Source organism: Leopardus geoffroyi, chromosome B2 (genome assembly GCF_018350155.1).
Source record: "Leopardus geoffroyi isolate Oge1 chromosome B2, O.geoffroyi_Oge1_pat1.0, whole genome shotgun sequence".
Classification (NCBI taxonomy): domain Eukaryota; kingdom Metazoa; phylum Chordata; class Mammalia; order Carnivora; family Felidae; genus Leopardus; species Leopardus geoffroyi.
Window position 1 is genome coordinate 17,911,840 of NC_059332.1, and position 18,562 is coordinate 17,930,401.

Sequence of the window (18,562 nt, forward strand, 5' to 3'; positions counted from 1 at the left end):
TTAAGAATTTTATTGCGTATTTGCTGTGCTGCAGTCTCTGAAGAAGCTTAACCACGCCAACGTGATCAAACTAAAAGAAGTTATCAGAGAAAATGATCATCTCTATTTTATATTTGAATATATGAAAGAAAACCTCTATCAATTAATGAAAGACAGGTATGTCTTTATTTTACGAAAACCATAATTTTTTCCCTGTTACCTCCTCTCTGAGTTCCTTGGATCCCTTCAACACGTCACACTTTACAGCATGAAGGGTTTGTCACCCCGAGAGTGAATGTAAACTAATTAGCTGATATCCTCATAACTCGAAGAAGAACCAGCTATGACACAGCCACCATTTTTCTGGTGTCATCTCGTAAAAGTCAAGGTAGGGACACCTGGGCGACTCAGTCAGTGAAGCGTCTGACTCTTGACTTCGGCTCAGGTCCGGATCTCATGGTTCATGAGATCGAGCCCTGTGTCGGACTCTGTGCTGACAGCATAGAGCCTGCTTGGGATTCTGTCTCTCCCTCTCTCTCTGCCTCTCCCCGACTCATGTGCTCTCTCTCTCTCTCTTTCTTTCTCTGTAAAGTAAACATTTTTTTTTAAAGCAGGTAAAATGGACATTAATCTCCCACATGTGACCAGTAGCTACCACGAAAATATTAACCTCCCCGAGCTCGTGGCACATGACTGAAGCTCTCTCTCTTCACACGTTTAGAAATTAAAATGAGGATTTCTTTGGAATTGGTAACACATCAAGTCTTATCTTTCACTTAAATGTTCTAATAAATGAACTTACTAGATCCCTTCATGAAACCTGCTTCCTTCCTCCCTTCTTTCATGAACCTTTCACAAAGTGCCGGAGAGAGTAATGAAGCAATGAAAATTTTCTCAATTTTGTCCAAGGCCAGCTTTATTACTGAGCATTCAACTGTAGACAGGTTTTGTTTCTTTTTTTTTTTTTTTTTTCAACGTTTATTTATTTTTGGGACAGAGAGAGACAGAGCATGAACGGGGGAGGGGCAGAGAGAGACGGAGACACAGAATCGGAAACAGGCTCCAGGCTCTGAGCCATCAGCCCAGAGCCCGACGCGGGGCTCGAACTCACGGACCGCGAGATCGTGACCTGGCTGAAGTCGGACGCTTAACCGACTGCGCCACCCAGGCGCCCCCAGGTTTTGTTTCAAAAAGTATAGATAGTGTGTGTGTTTATATGAAATATTTATCTTGATTTTTTTTTTTTTTTAAGTTTATTTATTTGCTGCGCTGACAGTGGAGAGCCCACACGGGGCTCAATCTCACCAACCATGAGATCACGATCTGAGCAGAAATCAAGAGTCAGATGCTTAACCAACCGAGCCACCCAGGCGCCCCCATTTTACCCGCTTTTAAAGCCAGAGGTGTTCAACAAAAGATCCTATAATACTTTATAAACACACTTCCCAGTGGAATGCTGATTGCTATCTCTGTATCTCTTTCATACACACATACATACCCACTCAAAGTAATCCTTAAGGGTGGTGAGTGGATTTTTCTTTAATCACATTTTTCCTTCTTTCAAAACATACTTATTGAATGCCTGTTATGCTCCACAGGCTAATGTCCTATCATTAATAGCAGTTAAAATAATGGTAAAGAAAATTTCAACCCCTCAAATCAGTGTTTATTTTTCTCCAGCTCTTTCTAGCCCATGGAAACAGGCATGCATGGTTTTTTTTTTACTTAGTTTCAGTTTTAGTGGTGATAACTTTTTTATTTGATTGATTCACTTACAAGCGTTTTGTTTTGCTGATACATAATCTTCAGTTACTATTGGTAGTATGTTCTGTTAAATGGCTATACCATGCTTCACTCCTCTCTTTTATTTAAAAGAAATAACTATCAGGGGGAGAATACGTTAATTATACTGATGAGATTATTTTGTAGTCATTAAAAGTGATAATTATAATGAATATGAAAATGCCTATGAATGGATAATAAAACAAATAAAAATTATAATTATGTAACATTGAAACGTAATATAAAAGTTATACATGTAAATGGATTAGTATTGGACCAGAATACTGAAAAATCAAAATAGTTTTTTAATCAGGTGATGATGGATAGTCCTAAATGTTTGGCTTCTAATAATCATACTCTTTAAAATGTATGAAATGATATATTGAGATATAGTTGTGGAAGAAAAAGATATATTTAAAAAAAAATTTTTTTAGTGTTTATTTCTGAGACGGAGAGAGAGCATGAGTGGGGGAGGGGCAGAGAGAGAGGGAGACACAGAATCCGAAGCAGGCTCCAGGCTCTTAAGCCGTCAGCACAGAGCCCCACGTGGGGCTCAAACTCACAGACCACCCGATCATGACCTGAGCCGAAGTCGGACACTCAACCTACTGAGCCACCCAGGCGCCCGAAAAAGATATTTTTAAAAAAAGATATTAAGTAAATATAAATATTTAAAATGTTATACTTTCATCTGATTTTAAAAATATATAAATCTGTGCTGAGTGGATAATGCGATAGCAAAGGAACAATAAAAATAGTCAAGTTTGGAATTTCATGATTTAGTCCTGATTTAGTTCATGATTTCTAAATTAAGTGGAAATAAAAATGATACTGTTTGATGATTAGTCAATGTAAAAGGGATAAATTTAACAACAGTTGTACATGGCAAAGAGCTATTTGAGGCTAAGTGGCTTTCTTACACTTTGTTTTTGGTAGCTTAACTTCCTGAAGCATTATTTTGAGGATCAAGATTAATTTAAAAGCCTTTTTTATTCACATAATCTTTCTTTCTATTTTAACTGAAGGCCAATAGATATAAACCTTTGCTCTGATGCTATAACTGTACCTTTAATTTATAGCATTCATTATATAATTTAAATTGTTGGCAAGGATAAAAATATTTTGTTTCTTTTAAAATGTATTTTATTTTATTTTTTTTTTTCAACGTTTATTTATTTTTGGGACAGAGAGAGACAGAGCATGAATGGGGGAGGCGCAGAGAGAGAGAGGGAGACACAGAATCGGAAACAGGCTCCAGGCTCTGAGCCATCAGCCCAGAGCCTGATGCGGGACTCGAACTCACGGACCGCGAGATCGTGACCTGGCTGAAGTCGGACGCTTAACCGACTGCGCCACCCAGGCGCCCCTTAAAATGTATTTTAAAAAAATTTCAATAATATGGGTCTGGCTCAGTTGGAAAGACATGTGACTCTTAATCCTAGGGTCGTGAGTTCAAGCCCCATGTTGGGTGTACAGATTACTAACATAAATAAATAAATAAATAAATAACTTAAAAAAAATATTTCAATAATATATATGATCGATAGTATTTTCAAGCTTTATATAAGATCAGTGTGTATCTTTCTCTATTGTGTGTTTTTAGCCCATTTGGTGAGATATTTTAGAACATTACATAAGCATATAATATAGTTAACAATGTAATATTCAGAAATAGGCCATTTTCCATATGTTGAGAGCATTTTGAATAAACATTCGAATCCAGGGGCGCCTGGGTGGCTCAGTCAAACGTTAAGCGTCAGACTTGGGCCCAGGTCATGATCTCACGGTTTATGAGTTTGAGCCCCACGTCGGGCTCTGTGCTGACAGCTCAGAACCTGGAGCCTGCTTCAGCTTCTGTGTTTCCCTCTCTCTCAGCCCATCCCCCACTCACTCTCCGTCTCTCTCTCTCTCTCTCAAAAATAAATAAACATAAAAAAAAACCCACTTTAACCCAATCAATCATGCTGTGATAAAGATGTTAGAAAATGTTGAAATTATGATGAGCTTTAAAAGCTTAAAATGATTACTTCTAAAACACTGCTTGGTTTCAGGGTCAAAGAGAATTAATTCATGTTAACAACTCATATGTTTCAGTCTTAATTTAGGCTTTATTAGGGTCTTTATGTAAATACCATATAAAGCGGCACCGTCCAATACTGTAGCTAGTAGTCACATGTGGCTCTCGAACTCCTGAAACGTGGCTCGTCTGGACTGAGATGTTCTTTAAAGGTAAAATAAAAATACACACCAGACTTTGAAAACTTGGTCCAAAAAAAAAAGTAAATTCATTAATAATTTTTATATTGACTACATGTTGAAATGATACCTGGTATAGATACTAAATGAAATATTGTTAAAAATTAATTTCACCTGTGTCATTTGTTTTAATGTGGCTACTAGAAAAAAAGTAAACACATAAGTGTTTCTCATTTGTGGCTCTTAATATATTTTTCCATTGGACAGTACCAGTAGGCAATACAGAACTGAAGCAGTTATGCCCCTAAAACTCTTAAAGCCTCAATCACACAGATTTGCACACCTGGCATACTTGACTATTAGGAGTTTTCCAATTTACTTTGCTTCTCTTGGGACAGTTTAAAATTTAGCTATTGAATATTTGTGCAGATACATTCGTTACTGGGTTTGAGTTTTTACCGAACATCAAAACAAACAAAAATTCTAATGGTCACGTTTCAAATTTACAACCTTTCAACAACTATAGAGCTACCTTTAACCAGTATCATGAGGCTAACAGGGGCTCCGAGGGAGGAAGAACATCTCGTTTCTTGTTTGTTTTGGTTGGTTGGTTAACAGAGTTACACGACTGTTTGACTGTTTATTTGTTCCTGTCTTCACAGAGACAAGCTGTTCCCTGAGTCAGTCATCAGAAATATTATGTATCAAATATTACAAGGACTGGCATTCATCCATAAACATGGTAGGTTTAAATTTCATTTCCCTGCCTCTTTAGATGACTGTCAAGGTCACGAGGTCACGTACAGGAATTGTACATAAACTGTTAAATAACGTTCTATTGAGTAACTACAACTTTGGAGTATGTGCCTACTATATAAAATGGTATTTCTGTAATCTCTAACTATCTTCCTCCAGAGCAGAATTTGTTAACACTTTGATCATCAGCTGTTAGTCCCAGTTACAATAAACCCATCCTATAATCGCCTGCCCTGATTTTACCTTAGAAATGAAAACAAAGCAAACAAAATGCCCTTCTTTTGGAAAAGATCGGAATGCTTTGATCACATGACCCCTTATTAACGTTTAAATAGTTTAAAGCGCCCATGCTATGGTGTTTTATAGTTTTCCTTAGTATTTACATTTAGTTGTTTCTGTTCTTTGTGTTTCATATTGTTGCCGGTTCTGTTCTTTGAATGAAATTAAGGAAAGTGCTTGGTCTTATTTTTATGAATCTCTCACTTATGTGATCTTCATTTATAGTCTTTTATATACCTATGAAACCAAAATAATTAGTGCAAAAAGTTAACATAATTAGTATGAAAATTTTTAGCGAACATTTGTTTAGAATCACTAGATGTTCCGATATTAAATTGGAAGGGTTTGTGCCAGACCACCGCTGCGTTCTGAATGGAGGCATTTGGAAGTCACCACCATCAGTCTCCTTTCACGTTTCATCCCATAGTTTATATGAGAAGATATGAAAGGAGAAACACTCCCCTTTAACTGTTACACGAGATAATTTAATGTCTAAAAATGCTATTTAAGGGCACCTGGGTGGCTCAGCCGGTGAGTCAGCTGACTCTTGATTTTGGTGCGGGTCATGGATTCACAGTTCGTGGGATCAAGCCTCGCATCAGGATCTGTGCTGATAGAGCAGAGCCTGCTTGGGATTTCCTCTCTCCCTGTCTCTCTTCCCCTCTCCCACTCACGTGAGCACACATTCTCTCTCTGTCTCTCAGAATAAACATTTAAATAAATAGATAAAAATGCTACTTATGTATTCCACAAAAGCATTGTCAGAACATTCCTGAATCCCACTTTTTGGTCCTTTAAACGTCTAAAACCTACGGTAACGTACTACAACCCACTGGTAAAAGCCAGTCATTTATTAATTACATGGAAATAGAGGACATATGCTATTTTAACTGTTCATAATGGATTTTCCATCTTCAGCCCATTTTGTAATACTGACCAGCATGGTAACTCGTGATATTTGCCTGAGTTAATTTATGCCAGTAGAAACCAATGTGCGGAAAAATCAAAAGCATTATGAGTTATTTGATTTTTGGAAAGACTTTTGTGATTTACTGATATTTTTTAGGTTAGAAATAAAATTGGTTTAGATTGCTTGGGTCTATAGGAGGAACTCCCGGCAATGTCAGAGCATAAGAGATTGCAGGAAGAAGTTGGCTTGGGGGTTGACAAATTAAAAGTAAAGAACACAAATGATGTGCAGTTGGCTCCACAACTGATGACAGTGACTGGGGACGCCAGACTCCAAGAACAATAGATATTTTTACAGAAGCTACATTATTCTTGCTATAGTGGACAAGCATCTCAGATGTACTACTTTGAGCAAACATTTTTAACACAGTGGCTGTCCCAAAATAACACTAATATTTTAGTTAAAATAGGACCACGTTACCAATACCCTTCTATTAGTGAGAATGGGGAAAACCTCAACTGTACAAATATGTAATTGGTGTGATTCTCTACGATTTTACGGATTATGTCAGTCGACTCACCACCACGTGTGTTCCTATTTTTGTCTCCGCGGTAAAAAAAAGTGCAGTGTATTTCCCTTGGAAGTTTGTGAAATGGATCTCGACAACTATTTTGAGTACGAAGTACCAGATGACACTGGGTACAAAACTGCTGTGATGTCACCAATGTAGAGCCCGCACTGGCTTAGAAGGAATTAGAAAAGTTTAGGCTTAAAACTCGGCTTAAAAAGTTCAGGCTGAAGCTACGTGAAACCCGCTCCCACAGTGATCACCTACAGCGGATCCTACAAGGGACCAGGCCCCCTCTTGACTCGCCCGCCTGGCAAGGTCATGGGAATACAGGCCACCCGTGTGTCACCGGCGTGCTTTAGATGGCCCTTAGAAATGTACGAAGAGGGTTTTCATGTCCTTCTTCCTGGGTTTTCTGCCTCGCGTTCACTGACCTGCCTTTCAGCTTCAGTCACCATTTATTGTACATGCTGAACTGGTAAATAACCATTATAATTATTGGGCTTTTCAATAAAGCAGCTACCAGGGGAGAACTGAGCTGGTAAATAACACAACTGCAAATGAAAGAATTGGCTAAAGTGGGTGCAGTTGCGTTTTCCTTTAACGGACTTTTCAAGTAAGTGACGTCAGCCTGAATATGCAGCTTTCCTCGGGCTTTGATTAGGCTCCTCCTCTTCTGCCCTTCCCCTCCTCATCTGCTGCACAGCAGTGACCATGATACGTCCTTAAGGTGGTTGTGCAAATTAATGGAGATAATCATAATGTGGCCAGTGTCTAGCTCAGTGCTTGAACTTACCGGATTCACAAATAGAAATACGTGTTAAGTGGGAATTTTGAATGACCTTAGGTACAGTGGGAACTTTCTTGCCAATTTATTTTGAACGCAGGGTGCCTGCCATCATCATCACCTTTCAGACAATAGTTAGGGTTTATTTTTTTCCTAAGTTCACATTCCTAATTACAACAGAGAAGTTCAGTTATATTTTGTTTAGGTTTCAAGTATGTTTAAACGTGATGATCAATTATTGTTTTCCCTCTCTGTTCCCAAGGTTTTTTTCATAGGGATATGAAACCAGAAAACTTGCTTTGTATGGGCCCAGAACTTGTGAAAATTGCTGATTTTGGACTTGCAAGGGAATTAAGATCACAGCCACCATATACTGATTATGTATCTACCCGATGGTGAGTAGTTTCATGCAATTCTGTAGAGGTTTATGTCTGTGTTGAAGTTTTACCACAAAAGATCGTTACATCGCTTTCTGGAGGTTCCATATCGAGTATTTAAAACAAAATATAAAACTGACTTTTGCATTCTGTGGAGAAAGAAGGATTGGGTCATGACTATTCTGAAGGAAAAAGGATTTCATTAATTGATTCATTCATTCGACAAACATTTGTTGAGCACGTACTATGTGCTAGATTCTATCTCAGGCATGGGGAACACGGAAGTGAACGTCACAGGAAAAAAAATCTCTGTCTCGTGCTGCTTACATGACATCCAATAAACAAATAAAAACATCATGGGGGGGCGGGGCGCCTGGGTGGCTCAGTTGGTTAACCATCCAAGTTCAGCTCAGGTCATGATCTCATGGTTCGTGAGTTCAAGCCCCACGTCAGGCTCTGTGCTGACGGCTCAGAGCCTGGAGCCCGCTTTGGATTCTATGTCTCCCTCTCTCTCTGCTCCTCCCCCGCTCACACTGTGTCTGTCTCAAAAATAAATAAACGTAAAAAAAAAAACCCAAAAACCAAGAAACGTCATGCATTACCAACAGAAAGACATGCACATCCTCATCAGAAGACATGTAATGGTCCCAAACTGCAAGCTACCCAAACGTCCATCAGGAGCAGTGGAATATATTCACCCAGTAGAATGCTTTACAGCAATGAGAATGAAAAGCCTACAGCCACACACAACAGTATGACTGAGTCTCACAGATATAATGCGGAGAGCAAGAGGCCAAACAGGAAAAAAGTACATATGGTAGGATTCCACTTATATAAAGTGAAACCTAATGTATGCTGTCAGCAGTCAGGGTAGCAGTTACGTGAATAGTGACAGTGCGGGAGAGGGACCTCCTGGGATGCTGACAACACTCAGTTTTTCTTGAACTTGGTGCTGCGTCAGTGGGTGTGTTCTATTTGTGGAAATCCATCAAGCTGCCCTCTTACAATACGTGCACTTTTCTGTGTGTGTGTGTGTGTGTGTGTGTGTGTTACATTCCAGGAAAAACAAGCATATTGGTAAATCAGGTGGTGATACATTATTATGGAGAAAAATAAAATATGGAGAGGGACAGGGAGTTGGGTGGGTAGGGGAAGGACAGGGCATGTTGCTATTGTGAAGAGAGGCTCTCGCTGAGAAGGAGAAGCCAGGGCAAGAAGGAGCTTTCACGCAGACAAAATGCTGAGCGCAAAGGCCTTGAGACGGGAGCGCCATGTGTGAATTCTGCCAAGAGCAGAACGAACAGGGACGACTGTAGGAGGAAATGAGGCGAGAGAGTGTATGGAGTGGCCAGATCTCATGGGTCCTTACAGGTCATTGTAAGGACTGTGGTGGCTTGTTAATCCGGGCGGGCGAACTGGGGAGCCCCTGGAGGGTATTGAGAAGAGGTGTGATAGGATCTGACATGCCTTCGAAGTACCACTCTCACTGCTGTATTAAAAACAGGTTTCCGAGGAGCTAGGGAAGAAGCAGGGAGACCAGGTAGGAGGCTGTTACAGTAATTCTGGCAGGAAGTGACAGTGGCTTGGATCTGGTGGCCACGGAGGTGGTATTTTTTAAGCAGCACAACCGTGACTTCCTGGTGAATCAGATGTGGGGTGTCAGATAAAGGAGTCGGAGACTTTCAGGTTGTTTTTTTCTTTTTTTCTTGAGCAACTGGGAGATTGGAGTCAGCACTAATTGATATGGGGGAACCTCAGTTCTGTTTTAGGTTGAGTATCTGTTTTCATCTGGGTAAATTTAGGTTCCACACTGAAACGGAATGAAATTGAGACTTGTTTTCAGCATCCAAACTTGGCAAAACATTCAAAACAATGAATTTTATCTCACAAAAAGCTCAAGGCATAGTAACAAGCATTGGCAAGGACGCGGAGAGACCGGATCCCTCACACATCACTGGTGTGAGCGTGAAACGGTGCAAAAGAGTCAGTGGTTCCTCAGGGGTTAAACATCCAGTTACTACGTGATCCAGCAACTCCACACACATTTCTCCGGTACGTAGCCCAGGGAAATGGAAACACACATCCTCACAGAAACTTACACATGCATGTTCACAACGGCACCACTTATAATAGCCCCAAATTGGAAACAACCCAAGTGCCCGTCCACTGGTGAGTGGATAAATAAGGTATACTAGGGCCATATCATGGAATACGATTCGGCAGGAAGAAGCATGAAATACTGATACATGCCACAGCACGGACGAACCTTGACAACATGCTAAGTGAAAGAGGCCAGTCACCAAGGACCAGAAAGCGTGTGGTTCCACCGGTAGAGCTAGAACACTGGGAATACAGGGTTTTTGGGGAGGTATGGGGTTTCTTTGGGGGGCAATGAAAATGGTCAAAGTTGATTGTGATGATGGATTACACACTCCATGAATATACTTAAAGCCCCTGAGTCATACGCTTTTAAATGGAGAGTTGTATGTTATGACATTATGTGAATTATATCTCAATAAACCTGTCAAAGAAAGGTACTCGGGATAAAAGCAAAAAAAAAAAAAAAAAAAAAAAAAAAACCACACACACACACTGGGACACATTTGGGCTGAAAAATCTACACATTTCAATATGGAAAAAAAGAAGTGAGAAGTGAGAATATTTCCTACCAGGTAGCTTTGCTCTCGTAAATTGTATTTTTCTCCATGAAAATACATGTTAGTTAAGGGAATGGAATCAGTTGAAGGAATCAGCACTTTCAAACTGGTAAGTAAAAAGAAGGAAAAAAAGCCCACCCTACTTAGGGACAATCTTTGCTAATCTTTTGTTTTCTATCCTTCATATAAATATAGCATGGATACAATGCTTGGTAAAATTATACAACTGTTCTCATTCAGAATGTATCTGCTTCCCTTCAGAGCCCTTCTCCCCGCCACCCCCCAACCGTGTCTTACAGCATTTATTTCCATATTTATTCATTTGAGTTCCTATCTTAGGCCACTTGGACACTTCATTTAAATTTGTCTCCAGCTCCACCAACTGTTTGTGGTCAGGGAAGATATGTTACGTCCAACGTAACCCCAACACATTGCATAAATGCCGGATACACAGAAAGCACTCCATACCGATCCCTTGGTTGAAATGCGTGACCAAACAGAACCTTACTGCCATGCCATCTTTGAACCCACAGTCAAATTGGCCTCTTTTCTTTTGTTTTCTATTTTCATAGGTATCGCGCTCCTGAAGTTTTATTAAGATCTTCAGTTTATAGCTCTCCCATTGATGTATGGGCTGTAGGGAGTATAATGGCCGAACTGTATACATTAAGACCACTTTTCCCAGGGACAAGTGAGGTCGATGAAATCTTTAAGATTTGCCAAGTTTTAGGGACTCCCAAAAAAGTGAGTACTCTCGTCCTCAATAACTTTTGGTTATTTATAACTTTTACCTTGGCTATCTGATATCTTTCATTTTCAAATAGGCTTATGTTTTAATGGTTATTTGTTCTTATAATCCTTTTTTTTTTTTTTAATTGGGTGGGATGAGAAGCCAGAGTCCCCACCAGACTAAAGAAGAAAAGATTCTTGCCTTTAAGAACTTAAGGGAATACTCTATATTTAGCATTGCTGACTGCATAGATATCCTTGCTGAGACTCTCCTACTTGCTCTGTGAATGTTCATTGGCATCGCCTCATTAATCCCAGGTGTCCTGGACCATTTTCGCTTAAGCTTTTCCTGTTTCTTTCTATGTACCTCTGCCCTGGACATGTGATGTCTCGAACCGACTACTTTTCAATTAACTATTGCATTCAGCTAGACCTTACTTTCTGATACGTACTTAATAAGTATGTATCATTATCATTACATCCTAATTGTATTCACATGTGCCTTGTAGTTAACATCAGACAAGTAAACAGTTATTAGAGATTTACTGCAATTTGTCATTTCCCAGCTATGTGCAGTTTTTAACACTGGATGGGATGTATATAACATATAATAAGGGTCTTTGGGATGGTCAGCCGCTTTGTATCTCAGTTGTCCTTGTTTATTCAAAGTCACCTGGATATCATCCTCAAGGTCCAAACACCTGACAAGAGTTGAATATTCTGAAATCCATAGAAGTGTCTTCTCATTTTTTCCTAACAGTTCTATATTCCTTCTATACTCTCCGTAGCACTGAATTGTATACGTGGTCTGGTGTTTCATTCTTTCATCTATTTATGGTAGTCAACACTAACATTTTCATAAACCAGTGATTTTATATTATTTCTGTGTTTTTAAACTGATTACTAAAAACCATTTTTCTTTTCTTTTTCTTTTCTTTTTTTGCTCTCCCATCCCACCCACTTATATATTCCCTAAATAGAGTGACTGGCCAGAAGGGTACCAGCTTGCATCCTCTATGAATTTCCGCTTTCCCCAGTGTGTTCCTATAAACTTAAAAACTCTTATTCCCAACGCCAGTAGTGAAGCTATTCAGCTAATGACTGAAATGTTAAATTGGGATCCAAAGAAGCGACCAACAGCAAGCCAGGTAAGATGAATCCCCCTGGTACAGTGTTTGTTCCTTTCCTTCCTTCCTTCCTTCCTTCCTTCCTTCCTTCCTTCCTTCCTTCCTTTCTTCCTTCCTTCCTTCCTTCCTTCCTTCCTTCCCTCCTTCCCTTCATTTCCCTTCCCTTCATTTCCCTTCCCTTCCCTTCCCTTCCCTTCCCTTTTTGTTTTGAGGGTTTACAATACCAGGAATATTTTCATTTACAAAGACAAGTCTATTCTCAACCAGGGTTTTACCAAGAGAAGTAAGCCCAAAACCCTAAGGCATCCAATATGTCATGAATTAATTTCTAGGCCTACAAGATGCCTGGGAGAATTGAGAAGACAGCCACACCAATGATGTTCTGTGTCTGGCGGTTCAAATGAGGTTGAGGCTGAAAGAGATCAATTTCTCTAATGATAAAAATTCAGGGGGCACCTGGGTGGCTCAGTCAGTTCAGCATCCAACTTCGGCTCAGGTCATAATCTCACTGTTTGTGAGTTTGAGCCCCGCGTCGGGCTCTGTGCTGACAGCTCAGAGCCTGGAGCCTGCTTAGGATTCTGTCTCTCTCTCTCTCTTCCCTTCCCCCGCTCAGGGTCTGTCTCTCTCTCTCTCTCTCAAAACAAATAAACATTAAAAAATATATTTAAAAAAAATTCAGGCATGTGACAGAGAATTAGGAAGAAACTCATCACTGGTAGTAGAGAGGCATCTCTTCAGTTAGGAAACAGATTTTCTGTGCTCTCCTGTGGTTTAGAGGTGGGTCCTTGTTCACTCCACACAACAGTGTCATCCCTCCATAGGATTGGAATATTGTTCACTCTGCAGCCCCCACAAGAGGGCAGCAGGTGGTACCCTCGCTTGGCTCCTCTGTGACTAGCCCTTCTATATCCTACAGGTGTTCTCTCGAGTTGCAGTCTTGAAAATGCCATGGTTGTGTTTGCAAAGGGCTTAGATTTAAAAAATCTAAGCTTTAGCGTATACTTATTGTTATTTAAATATAAGTTCAGTATTAAAATTGCCAAAACAGGGGCACCTGGATGGCTCAGTCGATTGAGCGTCCACCTCTGGATTTTGGCTCAGGTTGTGATCCCAGGGTCGTGGGATCGAGCCCTGCTTTGGGCTCCACAATGAGCATGGAGCCTGCTTAAGATCCTCTATCTCTCCTTCTCTCTCTGTCTACCCCTCTCGCGGCTCGCACTCTCTCTCTCTAAAATAAGAAAAAAAGGGGCGCCTGGGTGGCGCAGTCGGTTAAGCGTCCGACTTCAGCCAGGTCATGCTCTCGCGGTCCGTGAGTTCGAGCCCCGCGTCGGGCTCTGGGCTGATGGCTCAGAGCCTGGAGCCTGTTTCTGATTCTGTGTCTCCCTCTCTCTCTGCCCCTCCCCCGTTCATGCTCTGTCTCTCTCTGTCCCAAAAATAAATAAACGTTGAAAAAAAAATTAAAAAAAAAATAAAAATAAAAAATAAAATAAAATAAGAAAAAAAAAATTGAATTACCAAAACATTATTTCAGAAATAAGGTTGAGAAATGTTCTCGAAAGGTGAACTGGAAGAACAAATGGGAAAGAATAGTCAAGACAGGTTTGAATAAGTAATTGGAGGACAGTGGTGGGGCAGACAGCTTGCCCTATCAAATATTAAAACAATCTGTAAAGTGATAGTAATTATAACAGTGAAGGCACTAGCATAAGAATGGACAGACAGCTCTGAGTTGCAAAAGCTGTAAGTCAGCAGAGGGTAAATATGGCATCACAAATTGGGGGGGGGGGGAGGGGGACCATCACTGGGACAATTAGTTAATTCTTTGGAAAAAAGTAAATTTAGGTTATTTCTCACCATACTTCTCAATTTTTCAAGTAAATCACAGAAGGTTTAAATAATAAGAAGGACAAACTAAACTATTAAGAACTAGAGAAATTATAGGTGAGTATCTGATCTCAGGCTAAGAAATAGAGAATAAAAGTAACAGAAGAAGCCACAAAGGGAAAACTCAGATTTTTTTTTTCTATCATGATAAATGCACTCCTTAATCCCCTTCACTGATTTCCCCCTATTTCCTCCCTCCCCTCCGGGTGACCAACAGTTTGTTCTGTGTAGGGAAAGCTCAGATTTGATCACATAAAATTAAAATTTTTTCTTATAAAAATCTTAAGATTAGAAGGCAAATAGCAACAAATCTTTTTAACAAATGTGGCATTGTATTTTCTAATGTTTCTAAATACTGGTTACTTTTGTAATTAAAATGCAATAAAACTCTTTAACTCTTACCTAAAAAAGAAGAATGGGCATGAGACATGTTCAAAAGTCACAGAAAGGGGTGCCTGGGTGACTCAGTCAGTTAAGCATCCTACTCTTGGTTTCAGCTCAGGTCATGATCTCATGGTTTGATAGATCGAGCTCCACATCAGGCTCTATGCTGGCAGCGTGGAGCCTGCTTGGGATTCTCTCTCTCTCTCTCTCTCTCTCTCTCTCTCTCTCTGCCCCTCCCCTGTTGATGCACACACTCTCTCTCAAAATAAATTACACTTTTTTAAAAAAATCACAGAAAAAGAGGGGCACCTGGGTGGCTCAGTCGGTTGAGTGTCCGACTTTGGCTCAGGTCATGATCTTGCAGTTCGTGAGTTCGAGCCCCACATGGAGCCTGGAGCCTGCTTCTGATTCTGTGTCTCCCTCTCTCTCTGCCCCATCCCCACTCATGCTCTCTCTTTCTCTCTCTCTCTCTCAAAAATAAACATTAAAAAAATTTTTAATAAAAAAATCAAAGAAAAAGAAATAAAAATTACCAAAAATATTTTTTTGATGCTCCCCCCCTTGTTCCCCATGGTAAAATGCAAAAAAAAAAAAAAACAAAAAACAAACAAACAAAAAACAAAAAACAAAACCTTTGAAAAGCTATTTTTCTAAGTAATGGAAAATAGTTTTGCAACATAGTATATCAAGAACCTTAAAACAATCAGAAAGTTGGATAAAGATTTCTGCACACAGATGTTAAAAGCTAATTAAAAACTTTCCATCGGCAGTATAAACCTAAATGTTTCCAAGGGAACATTTCAAGTTTAAACATCATTAAAATAGACTGTTTGCTACAATTAAAAAATGGAGACTGCTATTTGAACAAGATATTATAGCAGATATTATAGTAGATGCTGTTAATGCCTCACCCAGATCTCCTGTGCCAGGATGATGCACCTGTCCTCCAGCTTCTGTAAAGTGCTGGTTGCTAATGCTCACAGCTGCTCCCTTTCCTGGACAATTGCTTCAGCCAGCAAAAACCAGCATCACTGAGAGGTTACGTACCCACACATCTGCTTTGGGGACAGTCTAGATCCTTTGCATGGCTGACATAAAGATACCTTTGTTTTAAGAGGGCAAAACCCCGAAGTCAGATTTTCATTTCAGAATCCCCCTCCTTCTCTGTGGATCAGGCCAAGGTAGACTTGATCAGAGTTGGTACCCTAGGTTGACCCCTCCCCACCCTTATCCTTCACCCACTTCAGATTTTTTTTTTTTTTCATGAAAAGCACTCCCTCAATATATCACTGGTACCCACCAGATCTCCTTCTTAGGCTCTGTTTCTAAGGAATCTGAATTAAGGCAGACAGTATGAGCTCCTGAAGTAATGCGCACTTTATACCTTCAGATAAATTATATAACCTGTGGGCACAGAACAAAAAAAAAATGGAATTTTTAAAATGAAACCATTTTAGAGAATTCTCAAGTTCAAATGCTAAGTTTAAAAGCAGGCTAGAATATTATAATACAATATGATTTTCTTTTAAAAAAATATACATATATTACGTGACTAGAAGGAAGTTCTGAAAAAAACAACCTGTCACAATGTGAGCAGTAGTTTTCTTCTGGTGTTGGCATTAGAAATCACTTTAATGTATAGAAATTTCTATACATCCTTTTTAAATCATTCTTTGTTCATTTTTTTTTATTTTGAGAGAGAGGGGGTGGGGGAGCAAGCAGGGAAGGGGCAGGGAGAGAGGGAGAGAGAGAGAATCCCAAGAAGTCTCTGAGCTGTCAGCCAGGAGCCTGATGTAGGACTCGAACTCACAAGAAGCCGTGAGATCATGACCGGAGTGGAAACCAAGAGTCAGACACTTAACCGACTGAGCCACCCAGGCACCCCTCTATGCCTCCTTATTGTATGCAATGCTCAAATATTCCCTGCATGAGCAGTAAAAAATAAATTATTTCTAAAAGACTCTCCTCCTCTGGAAGGACGGTAGCTGATATTAAAGAGGAAAAATTGTTACAGACGAAGCCGTGAAATTACAAAACACATTTATAAAGGTTCCGGTTCCAAAATATAGCCCATTTCAAATTCAGGAGTATTGACACACTAATTAACATGACTTAATGCAGAATTTGAGTGCCTTCTGTGTGTCACGCAATGCTGTTTTTAAATTGTCTGTGTTTGTAGAGCTCCACTTAGCAATGTCAGTGAATTAACACGGACACCAGCTCTGGTAGGGGACATCGCAGAATTAAAAACTCTTTCTGCCTCCGCCGAAATCCACCTCCCTGCCCTTAACCTTGTCCACTATGTCATAGCCTTGCTTTTTAGTGGAAGCAGGGAGGCCTAGTTAGGGAGAGATGGAAGTTACAGGATACAGGGGCCATGCACAGAGCTACTTCTATCCCCCCAAAAACTGCCCTTGCAGGCCTGAGAAGCAGCCAACTGTGGGTCAGGGTTATGCTCACACACAGGTGGGGACCGGCTTTGGGCAGGATGTGCAGGGTAATAGGGCTGGGCGACCTCAAGGACCCCCTCCCACCTTCCCTCCCCTCCCCCCCGCCCCCCACACAGACACAAACAGCGGAACTGGGAGCCTTCCTCCTTAATCCAGGCACAGGCTTACTGGTAAGGGGCTCGGCCTCCACAGCTGAGCTGCACAGAAGACTTCGAACGTTCTCTAGGTCAATTTTCATCCACCTTGGTGCTCCCGACATTTGGATCAGATCACCTCTGTTGTAGGGCTGTCCTGTTACTATACTCGATGCCAGGAGCGCCTCCCACCCCCAAATTGTGACAATAAATAAATGTCTCCAGAGGGGACAGATCGCCCCCAGTTGAGAACCTCTACTGTAGCTCATGTCCCCAGACAGTCGTGAGGGGTCCTCCACTCCACCTGCCACCTCCATGCAGCAGCAGCAGCGAATGGCTGACTGAACTAGTTGAAACTCAGTGATCAGGGGCACCTGAGTGGCTCAGTCAGTTGGGCGTCCGACTTCGGCTGAGGTCACGATCTCACAGTCCGTGGGTTCGAGTCTTGCGTCCGGCCCTGTGCCGACAGCTCAGAGCCTGGTGCCTGCTTCAGATTCTGTGTCTCCCTCTCTCTCTCTCTCTGACCGTCCCCTGCTCACGCTCTGTCTCTCTCTGTCTCAGAAATAAATAAAAACATTTTTAAAAATTAAAAAAAAAAACCCTCAGTGATCATTTTTTATTATTATTTATATTTTCTTTCCATAAATATCTGGTATAGTGCTATAATACACTCTAAAACATATTCACTTGTCATCTCCTTTCTTAGAATTTTTTTTATTGCTAGTAGGTATGTAGTTATCCTTAGGCTAAGTGTAGGCCTGAATTTTATATAATGTGATAGTTAACCGTTGAAAATGAACTACATAGGTTTTCTTAACTCATTTCCTAATGCCTTTGGACCACGATCAGTATCTAGCATCTTAGTTTGAATGAATCGCGTCAAATCTGGCCAGTGTTTATAAGCTAGATTTTTTTTTCATACAGAATCTTTAAATACAACGGTTGTGTCGCCAGGATGTTAAAATTACATGTGAGTTTGACATTCTTCCTACTATGTTGTACTTTGCTTTTTAAAAGAAATTTCTTTCCTAAATCGTTACTTCCCAGTCCTCTTTTTGAAGGTACCACATAAGGGAAAACTGGATGCTTTCTGAGTCTTTGAAGCTTATCTAGTCTAGTTCTATATGCTGAGCTCGCCGCCGGTCAGTGGTTCATGTGCAATACATGTAGGTGAGACCGTTTTCCATTTCTTATTTCCCTGCTTTTTGTAGGCACTGAAACACCCGTATTTTCAAGTTGGCCAAGTATTAGGCCCTTCCTCACATCATCTGGAATCAAAACAATCTTTAAACAGTAAGCAGGTGCAACCACCAGAGCCGAAGCCATCTTTAGTTGTTCTAGAACCTGAGCCTCTGCCGGACATAAACGAGCAGACTGTCAGACAGCCGCAGCCGAAAAACAGCCACCAGCCACTGCGGTCCATCCAGCCGCCACAGAACACGAGTGTCCTTCAAGCGCCAAAGCAGCAGAAACAGCCACAGACGCTATTTCCGAGCATCGTCAAAAACATGCCGGCTGTAAGTAGCCCGTGAGGATCCTTTATATGCAGTAGTTTGGTGCAGT

The 18,562-nt window shown here is 40.6% G+C and overlaps 1 protein-coding gene across 14 annotated transcripts in view; it reads left to right on the forward strand.

The window, feature by feature from the left end:
• The window catches only part of MAK (male germ cell associated kinase), a 72,008-nt gene that overhangs the window by 16,193 nt on the left and 37,253 nt on the right, over positions 1–18,562 (forward strand). For all 14 annotated transcript variants that reach the window (XM_045497408.1, XM_045497410.1, XM_045497409.1 and 11 more), the window contains 6 exons: positions 35–156; positions 4,620–4,699; positions 7,520–7,652; positions 10,864–11,035; positions 12,001–12,168; positions 18,211–18,516. In XM_045497408.1, coding sequence (XP_045353364.1) covers positions 35–156; positions 4,620–4,699; positions 7,520–7,652; positions 10,864–11,035; positions 12,001–12,168; positions 18,211–18,516 — 981 coding nt within the window. The remainder of the gene's footprint in view (positions 1–34; positions 157–4,619; positions 4,700–7,519; positions 7,653–10,863; positions 11,036–12,000; positions 12,169–18,210; positions 18,517–18,562) is intronic.